This window comes from Myotis lucifugus, unplaced genomic scaffold (genome assembly GCF_000147115.1).
Source record: "Myotis lucifugus unplaced genomic scaffold, Myoluc2.0 scaffold_126, whole genome shotgun sequence".
In the NCBI taxonomy this organism is placed as follows: Eukaryota; Metazoa; Chordata; class Mammalia; order Chiroptera; family Vespertilionidae; genus Myotis; species Myotis lucifugus.
The window spans coordinates 3459826-3478298 of record NW_005871174.1 but is presented as its reverse complement, the minus strand read 5'-3'; the positions used below and the strand labels follow the sequence as shown (position 1 = coordinate 3478298).

General features: G+C 37.8%; 1 protein-coding gene across 1 annotated transcript in view; it reads right to left on the bottom strand.

Moving 5' to 3' along the window:
• Positions 1-18473, bottom strand: part of COL24A1 (collagen type XXIV alpha 1 chain) — a 281993-nt gene that overhangs the window by 128094 nt on the left and 135426 nt on the right. The window contains exons 25-28 of the mRNA XM_023758248.1: positions 4526-4579; positions 3497-3550; positions 2527-2580; positions 1537-1590 (exon numbers count right to left, since the gene is read on the bottom strand). Of these exons, the coding sequence (XP_023614016.1) occupies positions 1537-1590; positions 2527-2580; positions 3497-3550; positions 4526-4579 (216 nt within the window). The remainder of the gene's footprint in view (positions 1-1536; positions 1591-2526; positions 2581-3496; positions 3551-4525; positions 4580-18473) is intronic.

The window sequence follows — 18473 nt, the reverse complement described above, 5'->3', positions numbered from 1 at the left end:
CACCCTTCACGCAATGCATGTTCGTGGGGAACCTGGCGCTAAACCATTCATAGACAACCTACTTATAAAAAAAACAAAAAAACAAAACAAAAGACACAAAAAAACCAACAAAAAAACAAAGATTTGAAACACAAAGAAGCAAAAAACACCCAACCAGAAAAGCAAAAGGAAAAAATAATACAAAAATATGAAGATAGTGTAAGGAGCCTCTGGGACAACTTCAAGTGTACCAACATCTGAATTATAGGGGCGCCAGAAGAAGAGAGAGAGCAAGATATTGAAAACTATTTGAAGAAATAATGACAAAAAACTTCCCCTACCTGGTGAAAGAAATAGACTTACAAGTCCAGGAAGCACAGAGAACCCCAAACAAGAGGAATCCAAAGAGGACCACACCAAGACTCATCATAATTAAAATTCCAAGGGCAAAAGACAAAGAGAGAATCTTAAAAGCAGCAAGAGAAAAACAGTTAGTTACCTACAAGGGAGTACCCATATGACTGTCAGCCGATTTCTCAACAGAAACTATGCAGGCCAGAAGGGAATGGCAATAAATATTCAAAGTGATGAATAGCAAGAACCTACGACCAAAATTACTCTACCCAGCAAAGCTATCATTCAGAATTAAAGGTCAGATAAAGAGCTTCACAGATAAGAAAAAGCTAAAGGAGTTCATCACCACCAAACCAGTATTATATGAAATGCTGAAGGGTATTCTTTAAGAAGAAGAAGAAGAAAAAGGTAAAGATAAAAATTATGAACAACAAAGTGACAACAAATACATATCTATCAATAAGTGAATCTAAACATCAAGTGAATAAAAAAATCTGACGAACAAAATAAACTGGTGAATGTAATAGAATCAGGGGCATAGAAAGGGAGTGGACTGACAATTCTCAGGGGGAGGTAGTGTGGGGGGTGTGGGAAGAGACTGGACAAAAATCGTACACCTATGGATGAGGACAGTGCCCGGGGGTGGGGGGTAAGGGCAGAGGGTCGGGTGGAAACTGGGTGGAGGGGAGCCATGCGGGGGAAAAAAGGAACAACTGTAATAATCTGAACAATAAAGATTTATTAAAAGAATAAAAAAAAGTAGAGAGTAAGATTTTTCATTTAATTCTGCATCATGATCATATCACCTCTTGTTCATTCCATATAGCTTCATTCCATTTCTCATTGCCCTTATTTTGTTATGATGCTACTATTCCTTGCTATGTGAGCCTCTTGTGAGTAAATTAAGAATTTATTTAAAAATCTTCACATTAATAGGTCCCTCAAAGAATGAAGCTGGGAATAAGAAAGAAGAATTCTATATGAATTAGTGAAATTCATAGCAGAAATGTATGGTTTTATAAATACAAATGATTTTGAGTCATTATTTCAATAAATGTAGGTAGTTCACCTAATATAATGAAAACAAGGGGAAAATCCAATAATGTCTCAGCACAATCTAGAATATGTAAAGTTACTTTTGTGGAACACATCATTAGGAATCAATTTTTGAGATGAAGTTACTTCCTTCATTAGATAACTTACTCTTCGTCCTTTAGGACCTTGACTCCCAGGTGGTCCTCTTGCCCCAACATGACCCTACATGATGAAAATTTTAATATCAGTTATACGATTCACAGGAATGTTATCGGAATAGTAGTTATACCCTTTCTTAAAACATATAACTCCGCTTGGGAATTCTTAAAATAAAATTGATTAGCCTGGCCGCTGTGGCTCAGTGGTTGAGCGTTGATCCATGAACTAGGATACTGTAAAATGGGGCTTCTCTTCAAACAAGCATCTTCACACAACAGCATAAATTATTTCTCATAAGAATAGTTTTGCTTAGGGGAACATAAAGTTCACAAACACAGTTAAATTTTGATAAGCAAACGTTATCCCTTAAGAGACAAGTTCACAAACACAGTTAAATATTTAAGTTCACAAACACAGTTAAATTTTGATAAGCAAACGTTATCCCTTAAGAGACAAGATTTCATTTTCTTTCTCTAAGCAAAAACAGAGTATTTTGAAAAACTCCAGTTTTGTTTAATAAAGGTAGATTCTCTATAAATTGTGTTTGGTTGAAAATACTTGCAAATTTCTTTAAAAAATGTTGGAACTTATGCTTACTTGTGATTTATATATTCAATTGGTCTGACTTCTAATCTTGACTACTGACCCTATTTTCTTATATGTGTTTATTAAAAAGAAAGTTTAAATGTCTTTTTAGTTTTAGGCAGCAGAATTGAAACTGGTTGTACTATTAGAAGCGGGTAGAAGCTTATGGAACAAGTAGAGGTGAGGAAGCATTGGTGATGGATAGTAAGTAGCAATAAGTCTAGTTACTATCCATCACCATACATCAAGACACCATGACATATTCTAGAGTGCTTTGCATTGATTGGGGAGAGAAGCAGCCTCCCTCTGTTTTACACATTACTTATTTTGCATAAAAACATAAAATAACCAAAATGATGGGTTTATGTTTAAACAGACATTCTAGAAGGGATATAAAGTCTTTTCTGTACTTACAGGTAAGCCAGGTGGACCCACGGGTCCTGGGATCCCAGGAGGACCTGGATATCCCTATAATTTGAATAAAATATAAAAGACATAAACTCTCCATTATACCTAATTATTTTCATTAAAGAAAAACCAGTAAATTATAAGTAGTAATAAAATGTGATGATCTGATAAGATCTTTCTCTCTTATCCTAGATGTAAGAGGCAATAGGAAATGTTCCAAAAATAGACAATAGAAAAAAAAATAATTACATAAAAGCTGTGTATCCTTTTATTAGAAATTCTTTGCCTGGAAAAGAAATTGACTAGCCAGAATCACATATTATAACCTATAGAGAAGAGAATATTCATTTATCTTCTGAAGTTTATGTTATATAGATTATGAAATCACATGATTTTCAGAGGTCATGGAATTTAATAATTAATGAGTGCCAATATGTACAAATATTCTGGCTACCCAATTTTAGGAGGACCGTACCCTCTATGGTATTGATACTGATTCAGGGAGTGTTTTAGGAGGCAATAATTCCTAAAATTGATTAATTTATGGGTATGTTAAATTTCCTAGCTGACAACAACTGGAGATATTTTTAAAAAACAACAACAAAAACCCCTATACTGCTTTTCTGATAATATAAAAGTCAAAACACTAAAGAATAACTTAGGTAAAATAAAACTGTAGACAGCATTATGTGCCATTATAATAAATTTTCTGAAAACAAGATTCTTTTATTGATAATAATCATTTCTGTCACACTTAAAAATATCTGACCAAGCCATCTGATTTGAAAGATTTTTACCTTTCATACAGCATTCTAAAAGGTAAACTGTTTAAAGAAGAAGAAAATTCTAATGGTAATTTACTATAAAATAGTATTTTTCATTTACTTATATTGCATCCAAGATAATTCTACCTCTGGAATGCCTCAACTCTGTTATGTTCTTTGGAAGCATATCTTTCAAATCATTGAGCTCTTACCATAGCACCCTTCTCTCCCTGGGGACCTAGTGGGCCTGGACTTCCACGCTCTCCCTTTAGTACAAAGAGAGAAGAGAAACATTGAGGCAGGCTAATTAGTCATGACTGAGCTACACCTAGACAGAAAAATTGTCCATTAGAATCATAACTTACATGCATACATTATTCTAATTTCTAGTATTTTTTAAATTTAAAAATTTTGCATTTTAACCAAAAATTTAAAACTTAGAACATATAGGCAGGGGATAGTGGGTGGGAAGAGATCAACCAATGAACTTGTATGCATTTATGCATAACCTGTGGACACAGACAATGGGGTGGTGGGTGCCTCAGGAAGGGACTGGAGAGGGCTGGAAGAGGTTAATGGGAGAAAAGAGAAATCTATGAAATACTTTCAACAATAAAGATTAAAATAAAAAGAAACATATAGTGTGTCCCCCCAAAATGTAAATACACTTTAACAGCTGATAACTCACTTAATTTTCACTTCTTTTCTGGTTTAACTGATTTGAAATAATGGGTGAGCCAGACTAAATTTTGAATAAAGAAAATTTAGTCTAAAGTGCCACTAGACTTTCTTTTTATGGGGATACATAAGATAAAGTTTATGGTACAAAACCGGCAACAGTCAATGAATTGAGGACGCACAACTACCAAATGAAATGATTCTTGACGTTTGTGATTTCATTGCTGCGCATTATCAGCAGTGCCTGGAGCAGAATGGTCATTGGTTTGAAGACAGGCATTGATCAAAAGAAATTGTTCATTTCTGTTGATTCTTTTAAAAATTGAAAATGAACTGTATGTTAACAAACACCAACTTTATAATCATTCAAAGTGCATACACATTTTGGGGACACCCTGTATATGCTATTAGCTATATTTCAAAATATTTAAAAGATTCAGTATAGGTAATGTGTTTGAAATTAGGAGTGATTTCTAATTAACATTAAATACATCATATGAATGCCTATCCTTTGAGTATAGCTTAGCAGTCTCACTACTGAACAAAATAATGAAAGAAATTACCTTTTCACCAATGCTTCCAATCATCCCAACTTCTCCAGGTAAACCAACAGGTCCCTTTTAGAAAAAAATATACATATATTGCATTGCTCATATAGCATCTTGTTTTAAGTCATCTGAAATCATTATGTCCCATTCTAACCAATCCTAAATTTTTTCTTAGAGTAAAATTTCCTCTAGTATAGGTGTCCAACCTTTAACTTCACATCAGAATTAACTAATCTATTGAGTCAATAAATAGATCTATATGAATGTCTAATGTGTGACAGGCCCTGTGTTGAAAGGCACTGAGTTTCAAATTCAAACATAGTCCCTGTCTTTGTGGAATTTATAATCCAGCAAATTTTATAAAAAGTGATGTATTCACAGCTTTTCTTTTTAAATTGATGTATAACTGACATATAATATTAATTATATTAGTTTCAGGTGTACAGTGTAATGATTCAATATTTGTATACATTGTAAAATTATCACAGCAATAAGTCTAATTACTATCCATCACCACACAAAGTTACAAAATATTTTTCTTGTGATGAGAACATTTACTCAGCTACTTTGAATTATGCAATGCACTATTATTGAATATAGTCACCATGTCATACATAACACCCCCGTGGCATTTATTTTATGATGGGGAGTTTGTACCTCTTGACCCCCTTCACCCATGGGACTCAGACAACCAGAGAGACAATTCTTCACAGGCTACTACCCCAGGACAGCAGGCTGAAACACACCCAGTCTCCCTGTGATGGGGTCTGTTTACTTGTCCTGGAGCTTTGGCATCAGGGGCAGGTTTCAAGTTTGCCACACATCCAGAGGCTACAGAGCTGTCGCAGGAATCATAGCCCAGGGGACACCAGCTTTGCATTCTCGCTTGGCCTTGCTACAGTTCACTGATACCACCCAGAAAGGAGCTTCTACACTCATGTGGAAGCACAATTTTTGCAACTGCTGCCTAGGGGATACCTCCAGATCACCTGGTCTGGAGGCCAGCAGGATTTATCACTGTGGTTTCATAGGACCACATATTTTTGCAAACCTTGAAGGCTGCTGCCTGAGAGTGGCTTCCAATCAACTTGAAACTATGTGCTGACAGAGGCCCCTCCCTTTGGAACACTAACAGGTCTTGGCACACTCTCAGCAATTGGGACTGATCAAGAGTGAATCAGGGCGCTGAGATCGATAATCAGGAGGGTTTGGCAGACAACTGAGAGCTAAGGCAGGCTGAACAACAAGTGTATCTCCGACACACAGCTACTCCTTCGATACTGGAGTGGTAGCTCTTTAGCCTAATACATAAAAACAAACACAGAGAGTCAAGTAAAATGAAGAAACAGGAATATGTTCAAATGGGGGGAAAAGGAGACATATGTAATATTTTCAACAATAAAGATTTAATTTAAAAAAAGGAAAGAAGAAGATAAAATTCTAGGAGGAAACTTGATGAAATGGAAATAAGTAATTTATCTGATAAAGAGTTTAAAGTAAGGGTCACAAACTTGGGAGAAGAATGGATAAACACAGTGAGCACTTCAACAAAGAAATATCTATACTAATAATGGCCTAGGTGGCATCACGCCCTCATGTTGTCACAAGATGGCCATCACAAGATGGCCACGTGCACAGTGGAGGTGGGGCCCAGCCGCTGCTCCACACAGTGAGGCCTGGGGATCCCACGGCTCTGCAGGGTGCAGAGGAGGCTGGTGCCAGTGTCTCTGCCGCCTCGCACGGAGGAGGAGGAGGGGGGTCGCAGCAGGGGAGGGCAGTTGGGGGAGATCAGGCCAGCAGGGGAGCAGTTAGGCGTCAATCAGGCTGGCAGTGGAGCAGTTAGGGAGCAATCAGGCTGGTAGGCAGAAGTGATTAGGGGCAATCAGGAAGCAGGCAGGTGAGTGGTTAGGAGCCAGCAGTCCCGGATTGTGAGAGAGATGCCCAACTGCCTAAACCAGCAGTCGGACATCCCCCGAGGGGTCCCAGATTGTAGAGGGTGCAGGCCGGGCTGAGGGACACCCCCCTCCCATGCACGAATTTCATGCACCGGGCCTCTAGTAAAATATAAGAAAGCACCAAGCAGACCTCACATAGCTGGCATAAAAAGCATGGAACTGTTTCTGGTTTAGGTCACAAATCAACTTGTTCAATAAATGCAAAATAATATGAAGAAAATTACATTAAACACATTTATTTGCCCATCTGATAGACCCTGGATGCAAAGATGGGGAAATATACAAAGGAGTTCATAATCTAATAAGTTAGGCAAGGTAAGTGCATATTTTCTGTAAGTTCAGAGAAGAAAAAATAAAATGCTATATAATGCAAAGGCAGGGGATATTATATCCTGTTGAGAACATAAGGAAGGGTTTTATAGAGAAGGCAGTATTTGAGGTATGGCTTACTGTTGACGAGATGAAATGCTGGAAGTATATTCAAAATGGAATGATTTGAACAGAAGGTGGGAGGTAGCAAATGGTAAAACACTTAGCAAACATAAAACAAATCCAGATTGTTTGAGATACAGAATATGTACAAGAAAGAAACTGATATAAACATATTGGTAATGTACTATTAAGGGTTTTGAATGTCAAATGAGAAATTTGTGTTATTTACAGAAGAATTTGTCTTTGTAAAAAAATATTGTTGGTTTGAGTAAAGGAGGAATGACAAGGCTGTATTCACTGTGTAGAGATGAGAAGAACAGAAAAAAATGGGTATGTAGTCAGAAGCAGTCCAGGTTAAGTGTAATGACTCTTACAACAATGGTATTTTAATGAAAACAACACCTCAAGGGAGAGGCCAGTGTTAAATAAAAGATGAAGAATTAGCCATGAGATAGTTGTGATTCTTAAGAGTCTATCTTGAACTATTACTTCATAAGTTCATAGAAAAATTGTAATGATGCAGGACATACAGCAATAACAGGCGAGGAACAGGAGAGAATCTTAATGAAGATTCTTTGGAGGCAATAAATACAAGAGAAAAGAAAACAGAAGAGTCAGAAGGAGAATGAGGAATGTGCAAAGAAAGTTAAGGGAGAAAAATGTTTCAAGGAAAGAGAAATCAGTGTTATATGGGCAGGGTTGAGAAGGATCGGCATTGAATCACGGTCACAGAATTTGGCAAATAGAAGGTTGGTGGTGACCACTAACAACAATTCCAGTAGCTTCTGTGTGTTTGGATATAAGTTTGTCACTATACCTGGATTGTGGAGCTCCTGACTCCAGAAATGTAGGAAATAAATGTTTGTTATTGAAGCCACCCAGTCTGTGGCATTGCATTACAGCAGCCTGAGCTGATGAAGACACTTAGCATATAGGTACAAACTGAAAATAGATGGAAGCTGACTGTAACTTCACTCGGGGTTGCCTAGAAAGACAGTGGCAAGGGGACATCTTTCTAATGGGCAGAGTTTCTGGCAGGGCTTCAGATCATCTACTTTGTGGCAAGGAGCAGTGGCTTGAAATTAGAGCATGTACAGATTAATGGGTATTTGTAAGTGACTCCGCTGGTTGGTTAGGCCCACGAAAGGAAGACTATTGTAAGACTGGGGACAAGATTTGAGAAAGACATGTGGATGAGTATATTAGACAAAAAGTGCAAAGATTTTTCTATCAACTATTAACACCTACCAGAAATGATTAATAATGGATGAGTGCTTGGAAAGAAATGGAATGACTTAGGAAGTTGACATCAGCAAGTCTTGGTCATCAGTCACCTCAGTGCTAGAGGATTGCCATATGAATAGAAGGGACATGTTTGGAGAGATGGAAATTCATGGGCCCGGACATCAAGTTCCTGTGTATCAAGGCCAAATTAATTACTGCTGCCACTGAACATCCAAACTGCCAACTACAGAGAACAACATGGAGCCTGTGATAGGCTGCCATTCTTCAGAAGACCAACCAGCTACTGTGGGCAAGTTCACTCTGGAAAGGTCAAAGATTTATTCTAATAGACATGACATATACTGTGGGAATGGGATATTTCTCACATTCAGGCCTCAATTAGCAGCAGTATGTGAGAGCTTACAAAGTGTCTAATCTACCGTACAGGATCTCCAAAACATGTGTCAGACCACAAACCCCATTTTATAGCAATTAAGGTGTGGAAGAGGGCTTATGTTCATGGGATCTAATAGATCACATGACAACAAGAAGCTGCCAACCCAACAGAGCACTGGAAAGGTAGAGATAAATTGCCAATGAGGAGGTTATACTCAATGAGGACAGAGCACCATTCCATAGGATGAAAAAGTACATTGAATTAAAGGTATTTATATGGTGCTATATCTTCAATAGGAAATATTCATTGGTTTTGGAACCAAGGGGTAGAAGCAGAGTTAGCCCTACCTAGTATAACTCCTAATGTCTCTATGGGAGACCCTGTACTTTCCATTCCCACAAAATGGAACTCTTCAGGATGTAGGTCCTGTTCTCCAAAGAGGACACAGTAAGAGTTCTATGGCTGCCTCCTGAGCACTTCAAGTTCCCTGTATCCAGGCACCACAGCAAAAAGGAAAAAAAAAAGTCCCATCTTGGCACAGTTAATTTACTCTGATCATTGGAAAGGAGGAGAAGATTGTTATCATTTGTGCTCCTAAAATCAACTGCAGAATTAGGTGCTATAATTTATACCACTAACTCCTGTTTTCCTCTGGAAGAAAATCCACCAGAACCTTAAAGGAGCAGCATCCTGAAAGGTTGTGGAGAAGTGGTTCCAAATGACACAAGGAGTAAAGTGTGGTGAACACCAAGATGGGCCACCCAGAGACTCCTTCAAAAGAGAATGTCTTGCCCAAGCTGTCATCAGCTTCAAAGTTTGCCTCAGTTTTGGAGGGCCTTCTTGATCAAAGGCATACTCTTCTCAGGGTGGCCCATATACAATGACTACTTGAATTAGAGTATAAAAGCCCAGCCATTCAGTCCAGCACACTGGACTATAATGAATTAAGTGCTTCGTATAGAGATTGTTGAGATTTAGCGGGCCTGTATCCGTTTGACTTCTCCCAATCCTACTTCCTGGTCCTCTTTTCAAAAGTGTTGCATCTTATAATACCCTGTAGCAAAATGCCATCCCAGCAGTCTTCTTCTGCAGTACCCCAACTGTACTTGTAGTTCATCCCTAACTGTGGCGCTCTAACCACTGAGGGTCCTGGAATTATTGCAAAGTGTCAGTGAGGTGCTGAAAGTATTCTAATTACATAAAAGCACAACTACTACTTGCTGGTCTGTAAAAACTATCTTCATTGTTCGAAAGATTGGAAATCACTAAAGTAGACTATGTCTGAACTAGTAAACAAGGACAGATTCCATTTTTAACCAAAGCCTCAGGTTCTGGAAAAACATGGGGAATTCCTACCTGTATTCACTGTTCTCTTATGTTTGATGAACACAAGATATAACTGTCATACTTAGTAGTGTGGTTACTAAGGTACACACCCTAAACTGACTTTTAATACCTGGGTAACTAGTGTTAGCATTCTTAGGATAAACAGAATGTTTTATCCTGTTTTCTAAAAGGAAAGAATTTGTTCCTTGCATATATGTGGTTTCTGGGGATTGGCTCCCAGGTCCCAAGTACAAAAAAAAATAGCATTTGGGATGTATCCCAAATCCAACCTGAGGGAGATTCTGAAATAGCACCTGGAGTGAGATAGTCATCTCTTTCTCTTTGCACTGAGTTATAAATCTTTTCTTGATAGTTTGGGGATGGAAGTTATTAGAGCTCACCAAAGACTGAAGTCACCTTGTCAGAAAAAATTATAGCTTATTATAATTTGTTTTTCAGAATATTTTACAGAATATTATTTAAGCCTACTTCTCTTTGGTAAAGGGAGGTGAGCTTATTTTATATGTAGAAAATTTTACTATGCCAATATCTAGTGCCTAAGAAATTAAAATAAACCAACCGAGGAAACAATGAAACATAGAGATTATGCTACATCACAATTTACTGAAAATAGGCTATGGATAGCTCTATTAGTTATTTTTTTCTGGAATGAGGCAGGAGTATCTATACTAATATGATAATTAGACCAGACATCTTCTGGATGTCCTTCTGGACAAAGCCATGGTGGTGGGGGCCGAGGCAGAGGCGGTTAGGGGTGATCAGGTCAGCAGGGGGGAGCAGTTAAGGGGTGATTAGGCCAGCAGGGGAGGACAGTTAGGGGGTAATCAGGCTGGCAGGGGAGAGCAGTTAGGAGGCGATCAGGCTGGCAGGGAGGGTGGTTAGGGGTGATCAGGCCAGTAGGGGAGGGCAGTTAGGGGCGATCAAGCATGCAGGCAGGCGAGCAGTTAGGAGCCAATGGTCTCGGATTGCGAGAAGGATGTCTGACTGCCTAAACCGGCAGTCAGACATCCCCTGAGGGGTCCTGGATTGGAGAGGGTGCAGGCCGGGCTGAGGGACACCCCCATGCACAAATTTTGTGCACCAGGCCTCTAGTAAGTAAATAAAAATGATTATTCCTTATCTGTACTACCTACTGAGTCTTTGAAAATAAAACTATGCCAAATTAGCCCTATTAATTTATAGTTTCTGAAAATTAAAGATAAACTATCTGTAAACACTGGTGACTAACAAAAGAAAAGACAATTAAATAATAAGCTTGTATCAGTAACATTTTTAAAAAAGTATAGAAGTACCATAAAATAAATTCATGTACTCATTTAATTAACAAACATTATTTGAGAATATAATACATGCTAGGCATTAATAAAGAACATGGAATATTTTATATAATTAGTTAACTTGAGAAGATAGGCAAGCACTTCATTATTTCAGAGCTTCCAGATTGGACAAGAGTTTATTTGGGCATCACAGTTTCTCTACTTCAGACACTTGACAGTTGGATACATAAGTTCCTACCACTGGATGGTCTGCTCAGTACCCACATGGAGATTTTTGTCTCTGACATTTCCCTAACAATTATTTGACTCTCATTCCCTTGGACCATACATGTAGTCATAAAATAAGAGTTCAGAATAAAGTTTTGCCTCAGGAGGGCCTGGCAGTTATTAAAAGAATATGCGTGGAATGTCTACTCCACAGATGCTTTTACTCATGCTTATATTATGAGAGACTTGAGACTAGAAAGGCAACTGGTGCTCTTCTCCCTGCTCTAAATTGCCTGGCAACGTTGTTCACATATTCTGTTCTTTTAAAAGAATCTCTTGGCAATAAATCAAAGGTGATGAAGTGAATATTGGTACAGGGCTATCACCTATTTTGGTTGAACTTCTTAGGTTATTATTTTTTTTAAAGTAAGTTGGATGAGAAATAAGAGGAATTCTCCTGTTATAGCAATAGTGTTGTAAAACATTTGAATTTCAAGCTCTTCCTAATCACTAGCAGGATCATTCACAGAGGAGAATATATGCTTATAATCACAACACATAGTTTTCACAAATGAAACATTAAATGAGTTCTGTGTTTCTTTTATGCAGAACTCATAGTTCTGAGTATTTTGTGGACTCCACCTAAAGATAAAATTAGAATCAGAAAATCTACTGTCAGATGTCTTCCATCAACCCTGGTTTCCACAATAATCTCTGTACCTAAAAATGAGGAAAATAACAGCATGGTATTGGTGGAGTGCTAGTCTAGAGACATGAGCTCCAGTTTGGATTTTCAGTTCTGAAGCATGTCATAAAACCAGTTTGGGTCCTCTATTCCCAATTCTAAAAAGCAAGGAGAATGGATAAGACAACCCCTCTTATACTTTCCAGTTCTAAAATTCTATAATCTCTCTACATAAAAGGCTAAGCAACCATCCAACTGTCCAACTGTCCGATCGTCTGGTAGGTATGATGAGCACTGACCACCAGGGGGTAGACGCTCAACGCAGGAGCTGCCTAGCTGCGGTGACTTGGCAGCGGCAGTTCTCGGGTGATGCACCCCAGAACCAGAGAGGAGGGAGCCCGATTCCTCATGGGGCCACGCGATTCCACCTTTGGCCATGGGTTATGTTGTTGCTGGAGCACTGTCAGCCCGAATCTGGTTTACTACACACTTGTGTTTGTGTTCCACACCCTGTACAACAGCAACTTTGTAGAGTGCCCTTTCACACTCTGGGACCCCTTGGGGGATGTCAGAGAGCCAGTTTCAGCCTGATCCCCCCAGGCCAGGCTGAGGGACCCCCACCTGCCAGAGGAACCCCACCCACTCCACAGATGCCCTTCTAGTCCTGGCCCCGCCCCAGGTGTGGCTGGCCAGGGAGGGACTGCAGGAGGTTGGCTCCAGAATGTGTCTGGCTCATCTTGCCCAGTCCTGCCCTGCCGACCACCTTCTAATTAATTTCCTTTCAATGTGCACAAATCCGTGCACGGGGCCACTAGTTTAATCATAAGAAAAAGGAAAAGCACTCCAATATTTAAAGGTATTTGAAATCTTTTAGGACTTCTGGTCAAGATGGCAGAGTAGGTAAATATGATATTCATATCTCCCCACAACCACATCAAAACTACAACAAAACTATAAAACAACCATCATTCACAACTGCCTGAAATCTAGCTAAACAGAAGTCCTATAACTGAGGATATAAAGAAGCCACAACAAGACGGGTAGGTGGGGCAGAGACATGGAACAGGCTAGTCCCACACCCACATGTGGGCTGGCATAAGTTAAGAAAAAATAAGGAAGGAAAAAGGGAGATCAGAGAGGAAGAAGAATGTTTTCAAGAGACCATCTTTATTCTCTCAGACAACAACAAATGCTTCTGAACTTCTCTGTCAACCGGTTGGATGATGGTTCTTTGCAAGAGCACTTAATTGATACATATGTCATTTTTTAGGGCTCAAGTGTAGGAGAGCATCTTTAAAATGTACTGCAGAGAAACCTAGAAAGCTCTCCTAAAAGGTGAAGATATTACTTGCAGGTAACATCACATTGGGTCACATTTTTCTTTTCTTTCCTTTTCTTTTCTTTTCTTTTCTTTTCTTTTCTTTCATTATGATCTCCTCTTGTATCACTTATTCTTGCTAGTTCTGAATTTATATCCTACAGAGCTTTGGCATCACGAAGTGATTGGCCTATTCTTGGCTTCATTTTGTGCCTTCCAGACTGTGTATGATGTTGCCACTAATTCTCTAGGATTAACTTTTAGACACTATTGGTTTAGGTTTGGCTCCACTGTACAATATGCTAGGTAAGTTAGTAGTACCCTCCGGGTACAAACCTCCCTATGGGTAGAGAATAGGGTCTTGAAATACGCTGTTGAGAATAATCATAATAGCATTGTGCTGAAAATACTGAAGCTTAATCATGCTCTCACTGCCTGTTTGAGAAGGTGGAGCAATTTCACAAAAATTCCATGTGAATTCTTAGGTTCCTCATACTGCCAATTCTCTCTAAGGAGGTTAGCAAAGTGGCCCTGTGTATCATCATGCTGGGCATTTCATTTTCCCCATTACTTAACTCAGGGCACGGGGAACTGTGGCCGGCCTGTACAAATATACCTAGATTCTCTTATTACAGCAGTTTGAAGCTCTCGTGCCATAGCATCAGCAGACCTTTGGAGTCCTTAATAATTTCAAAATGCTAATCAGGTTATATGTCAACATTGCCAAGGACAATTTATAAATTCTCAATTCATAATATAAATATCATGACTCCTTACTTAGGAAGTGAAGAATAATGGAAGAGTTCTATCAAAGTATGCTGAATTCTAGAAGGTATTTAGTTATCCAATAAGAGGACAAGACTGCAAATCAGCTAGTTCTCAGCTACCTGGGGTACCAAGTGTAGCCAAATAGGCTTCCTCCTTGTTATTATTCAAGAAGCAAGCCCACTGGGAATTATAAAGCAAAAACTTTGAGTGTGGTTTTATATAACCCTTCTCTTGAATTGGAGTTCTGAAATACATAGAGGAAAAAAAAAAGAAAAAATGATCAGTGTTCTCCTCCTTTAATGACCGGAACCTCAAAACCATCACTAATTGATCTAACCACTGTCACAGATGCCACATAGGTTGGTCTAATTATGAGGCAACCAGATATATATTAAGCTGGATCTTGAAGAGAGGGAGGGCAGAGAGCACTTCCAATTTATGGTGGTTCTGAATTTTAAGAGAGATTTCCCAAGGGCAGTTTAAGTGACTCTCTACATATTTAAGTCCCTGAAATAATCCCCAGTGGGATACTAGTAGAGTTTATCATGACTTGTTTGGTAAATCATTGGTTACTTGGAAGATACTATATGTTCCTCAAGTACTGCCTCTTATAAACATTGCATCTGCACATCTGTGTAGAAAAGAGTTTACAGCAGTCCAGAGATGGATGTCCTTACAATGGCTCTTTGCTGGTTTCTGAGAACTCGGATTTTGGGAGGGCTCCTACACTATTCCACACTTCAAGTCCCAACTCATGGCTGTGTGATTCTAGTATGAGAAGACTCTGGGAAACTGTGCTGGTTTCTTTCAGACTTCAAGCCATTTGCCTTTTTCCTTTGCTGACTTTGCTTTGTGTCCTTTCACTGTAATAAATCTTAGTCTTGAGTATGACCATATGCTGATTCCTGTGAATCCTTCTAAGGAGTCATCAAAGCTGGGAGTGAACTTGGGGATCTTCTGGCCCAGTATCTTAGAGAACCTGAGTTAATACTATCTCCATGAGAAACTTGAAAACATAGAAATAGAACTGCCTTGTTATCCTTCAACAGATGATTCAACAATTATGGGTCCCCATTTCCTTGTAGGTAAGGAAAAACTTTGGAGATTGGACCAATTCTGTCACATTCATGTCCTTACTACTACATGACACTGAATTGTTTTAGATTTGTCTACCGTAACTAGAGGAGCACACAGTAGTCTCCACAAATACGTGTGGTGTGGTACTGAACTGAATTGCCACCTGATTGTTAGGTATTTTGACCCCAAACTTATTTACTGAATTTATATCATATGTCAGCATGTGCTAGATAATCAGGAAACCAAAACAAAACACCCTGTTCACAATAAGGCAGAAGAAATGCAGGTTAGTATATATGGCATGGAGAAGGGAATTCTAAATTGGCAAAATCCTCTTATTCAGAATGTATACAATCTCAGTTTCATCTAAGTTATACTAGATAGAAACAATGAAAATAAAATAAGTGACTATCAAACAGGTTTTCATGCTGGGCATGCCATGTCAGCATGTCTATTGACATCAATTAGAAAAAAAGAACTGATACTTTAGCAATAAAGAACCTCTAGTAATTCTGCCATGGGGAACAAAATCATTGCCTTACTTAAAAAAAATCAATGTAACTGATAGAACTTCAACTGGCATGTCAGATTGATATATTATTAAAAAGGCGTTAAACTATGTAGCTTCCTGAAACATAAAAGTTCTAATCCAGACTAATGGCTATTTATAAATTTTTCTGATATTTTTAAAAAAGACTCTTTAGGAGTATTTCATTTCTATCAGGGGTACATAAAAACTCCCATCTTAACACTTTTCACCATCATAGAATTTTCATGGTATTTTGCAGGAATGTATGCTATGGTTGTCTGAGATATTTCTGACATAATGAAATTCATAAGCATGTAATTTAAAAAGTATGCTGTAAGAATTTATTCCATTATGTTTTCTCCCAGTGCATTGTATTTTTTAGTAAATTGACATTTTTGAAATAGTTTATTCCTTTTGTTCCCCTTTCATCATTTTTTTGTATTGTTAAAACATTAATTACTTGACATTTGTCTTGGCAATGATTTTTTGGATATGACTCCAAAAGCAGAAGCAACAGAAGCAAAAATATATAGGTGGGATTCCTTCAAACTAGAAAGCTTCTGCACAGCAAAAGAAATCATCAACAAAATGAACAGAAAGCCTACTGAATGAGAGAAAATATTTGCAAATCATATATCTGATAAGGGGTTAATATCCAAAATAAATAGAAACCTCATACAACTGAATAGCAAAAACAGACACTTTTATTTTAAAAAATAGGTAGAGGATATGAATAGACATTTTTTCCAAAGGCGACATACAGATGGATAACAGGCACATGAAAAGATGCTCAAAATCACTAATCATCAGGAATATGCAAATCAAAACCATAATGAAATATCACTTCACACCTACTAGAATGCCTATTATGAAGAAGAGAAGAAAAAAAAATGTTGGAAGGATGTGGAGAAAAGCCAACCCCTGTGTACTGTTGGTAGGAATGTAAATTGGTGCAGTCATTATGGAAAACAGAATGGAGGTTCCTCAAATAACAAAAAATAAAACTACCATATGATCCACCAATTTCACTTGTAGGTATTTATCCAAAGAAAACAAAAACATTAATTTGAAAAGATTTTTGCATCCCTTCACTATAGCATTATTTATAATAGCTAAGATATGGAAAAAAACCTAAGTGCCCATCAATGGATGATCAAATAAAGGGAATGTGGTATATATGTATACAATAAAATACTATTCAGCCATAAAAAACTCTTGCCATTTGCTACCACCATGGCACATTATAATTAAACTGTCAAAAGCTAAAGACAAGGGGCAAATCTTAAAAGTAATCAGAGAAAAATCTACTTGCTGCATACAAGGGAATCCCCATAAGACTATAAACAGATTTTTTAGCAGAAACTTGGCAGGGCAAAATGGAGTGGGATGATATATTTAAAGTGCTGAAAGAAAAACAATGCCAACCAAGAATACTCTACCTGGCAAAGCTGTCCTTCAGAAATTGAAGTGTTTTCCAAAGTTGAAAGAGTTCTTCACCACAAGACTAGACTTATAAGAAATATTAAACAGAATCCTCAAGTTGAAATGAAAGGATGCTAAATATGAAAGTATAAGTCTCACTGGTAATGGTAAGCAAATAGTTAAATTCTGAACACTCTGATGGTGATGAGTAAATGACTTATAACTCTAGTTTAAAGGTTAAAAGACAAAGGTATTAAAAATAACTATGACTACAAAATTTTTTAATGGGTACACAATTAGAAAGATGCAAATGGTGACCGCAACAACAAATCTTTTGTGGAGGAGGGAGCTTTAGTATATGTTCAAAGGTAGGTTATTATCAGATTAAAATATACTGTTATATGATGTTTTATGTAATCCTCATGATAACCACAAAGCAAAAGCTTATAGTAGATACACAAAAGGAAAAGAGAAAGGAATCAAAGCATACCACTACAGAAAATTATCAAATCACCAAGAAGGAGAACAAGGGAAAAGAAAGGAACAAAGGAACTACAAAATAATCAACAAAGTTGCAATAGTAAGTCCACACTAATTACTTTAAATGCAAATGAATTAAATTCTCCAATCAAAAGACACAGAGTAGCTAAATGGATTTTTAAAAAAGCAAGTCTAACTACGTGCTGCTTTTAAGAGACTCAACTCAGCTTTAAGGACACACACAGACTGAGAATGAAGGGATAGGACAATATATTCCATGAAAATGGAAACTAAAAGAAAGGAGAGGTAGCTATATTTATCAGACAAAATAGACTTTAAATCAAAGACTGCAACATAGCTTTAAGGGAAGTCCCTTAGCACACCCTTGCAACCAAAGTGCCACCCATAGACTCCTTCTTTGTAAAAATTTAGAGCTGCCATTTTCTCAAAAGCTATGAGTACCATGTTGCACTATCCCTACCGAAGAAAAGAATAACATGTTTTTAGCCAAAGAATTCCAGAATTTATCAACTCTATGGTAGGTGTCAAAGCAACTTTTATTTATTTTTCTTAGAACATTTGTATAACAGAATTAATGTTTTGGTGAAACTATGTGTATAATTTTTCACTCATTTTGTAGATGATATATCACTTGAGAATCAAATCTTATTTAGTTGCATTTAGTTAGAGCAAACAGTAAGTGTTTAATACATATCCTATCTAATAAAAGAGAAACATGGAAATTAGCTGTAACTTCGCTACCCTTCCCATTGGCTAATCAGGGCGATATGCAAATTAACTGCCAACCAAGATGGCGGCTGGCAGCCAGGCAGTGAAGCGAACAG